Source organism: Etheostoma spectabile, chromosome 13 (genome assembly GCF_008692095.1).
Source record: "Etheostoma spectabile isolate EspeVRDwgs_2016 chromosome 13, UIUC_Espe_1.0, whole genome shotgun sequence".
In the NCBI taxonomy this organism is placed as follows: Eukaryota; Metazoa; Chordata; class Actinopteri; order Perciformes; family Percidae; genus Etheostoma; species Etheostoma spectabile.
Window position 1 is genome coordinate 27,812,556 of NC_045745.1, and position 2,478 is coordinate 27,815,033.

The following is a 2,478-nucleotide window of genomic DNA, read 5'->3' on the forward strand; positions in this document are numbered from 1 at the left end:
GGGGGGGGGAGGGAGGGGCCACAATTATTTCTGCCCGTTAAAGGGTCCTGGAGGGATGGCCGATTGCAGCCAATCACCTTCTCAGCAGAGCAATAATGCCCATGATAACACTCTGCTGTGAGATTCATTAACACTCTGGTGACTGTATTTCCAGGCTTTAAGCTCAGAGTTGGCCAACGCTCGGGACGAGAGCAAGAAAACAGTGAACGACATCATCCATGCAGAGAACATGCGAGCAGGACGAGACAAGTACAAGACCCTCAGACAGATCCGGTCAGGAAACACCAAACAGCGCATTGACGAGTTCGAGTGCATGTGATGTCGGCGTGCACCAATGCAGAAGCCCGCACAGCTGGGCCTTTCTGCCTGGACTGCAGTCCTGCCTCACACAAGCTGTTTCCTCTGTACCCAAATAAATCAGATCCACATCATGACATGGTTGCACAAGCACAGCATAATGTACAAATATGGATCTGGGAATCTCCATTTGTTATCATTCCTAACTTTGAATTTAGACAAGTCACTGGTTGAAAAGGGACAAACTGTATTTTTATTAGTACATTCCTCACATGGGGTTCATGTAGCATGTTAGTAACGGGCTCATGCCACATGACATGACACATTGAGTAAGCATTTTTCATTTCTTTAGACATTTCTGTCACATTTTTGTATCATGATTTCAAAATAAAAGGCTCAGAGGCCAATCCAAATTTCAGATTGAAAACTGTGCCTGTAGAACCTGTAGATATATTTCTACTGTACGCATGCGACGGTTCTTTGAAGCAAGCTAGATTTTTCAGACAGTAATATTTCTCCCATGATCCGCTGCCCATAGTTTCAAAAACCAAACGCACTGTAATCTGTCTGTGTGGTGCATTCATTTAGCAGTATTATTTCTTTGTAAATTTACTTTAAATTGACTTATCATTTGAGTGTATTCTGAACCTGCCTACTGTTACAAATCAGTATTTACACCCCACTCACAAGGTGATATTAAAGATCAATTTCATTTCAATGTTTTGTCTGTTTTTACATTTCTGAACACCTTTGAGTCGTTACGAGGCTTTTGTGTAAATCTTGCTGTTATTCAGTGTCATCATCTATTCAATTCAACATCCACTTTATTAAACTGATAGGACATTTGAAGATGATTTTACTGTACCTTAAAGACTTTTACTCTAGTTTTGTACCTCTGCTTTTATTTTTTAATTCTGCTCAACAGTTTGTTTCTTAATCAAAATAAAAAAATGTTTTGCATATAACCAGTACAGCATTAGGAATTACACTGTAGTTGTCACACAGAAGGATATAAAGTGTAGTTTAATCTAACATGCTCGGCCATGTGTTTTCTTAACAGAGTAGAATTTTATTTCCATAAAATCTTCATAGAATTTGATGCATAAAATAAAATAATTTCATTAAACATGCACTGGAAAACCATAGTTTGACTTTGCAAAACGAGTCAAGACAGACTTATTACTGTCCAAGGTGGGCGCCATTTCCAATGCATGTATTTTTGATATACTGTATGTATTTAAATACATTTGTGTATTTTGTAATTTGGATTTTTCAGAAGTGATAGAATTATGAAAGGTGGAAAACAGACACCACTGAGGATATTTTTGTATTGTAGAACCTAGAAGTACTTGTCAGTGTTACCAGTTTGTGATTAGCAAGAACAGCATTTTGAAAACAGTATTTTGTTGTAAACTAATTGAAGAGCTCACTGCTGTGAAATAACGCTGATGGGACAAGCATCACCCCAAAGCCACTGATAGGACCTATGGAAAGCCAGATGCTAGAGCAAATTCTGTCTGTGGTATGTTAACGGCAGGCAAACCATGCATAAAGGTTTTTAATATCGCCAAAACATTTAGCATAAACATGAACATCACATCCTTGTCCCATTGTTCCAGATTATGTTTTGGCATTCAGACGTGTGAAGGGTTTTGTTAGTTCTTTGGTATTTACAAATGAATGTTTGAAAGATGTATTTACTCTATCTTGCAAGTAAAGGTATTTTAGATTTTTTTTAAATTAGATTTTGATTTCTCTTCTTAATTGAGCGTTTGTCATTTGTACCAAGATGCATTTTGATATTCAGTATTCTTGCCCATTGCTGCGTATAGTTGTATCTACCATGAAATGTAAAAAATGCGGCCATTGCTATTTTGGATAACTTTCCATGCCTTTGACAATAACTGGTATAATGCTGCACTGTATGTTCTACCTGAAGCGCCATTCTTTTAACAATCAAGTGTATTTTGAACTCAAGTCATAATGTGTGAAAAAGAAATGTATTGACATATGCTGCTCAATATATTTTTTTTGAATCAAAAATAGCTGAAACAAAATATTGTAAATTGACAGACAGTGCCTTGCCAAAGTTTTTCATCAGATCTTGCTGCTTCGAGTCTTCTTTTCACCAATAAATAAACGTCAAATTAAACTGTATTTGTATTACCAGACTCTTCTGTT

The 2,478-nt window shown here is 36.9% G+C and overlaps 1 protein-coding gene across 1 annotated transcript in view; it reads left to right on the top strand.

The window, feature by feature from the left end:
* msna (moesin a) overlaps positions 1 to 1,012 on the top strand; it is an 18,161-nt gene extending 17,149 nt beyond the window's left edge. The window contains exon 13 of the mRNA XM_032533113.1: positions 155 to 1,012. Within this exon, the coding sequence (XP_032389004.1) occupies positions 155 to 319 (165 nt within the window). The 3' untranslated portion in view covers positions 320 to 1,012. The remainder of the gene's footprint in view (positions 1 to 154) is intronic.
* The last annotated feature ends 1,466 nt before the right edge of the window (positions 1,013 to 2,478 follow it).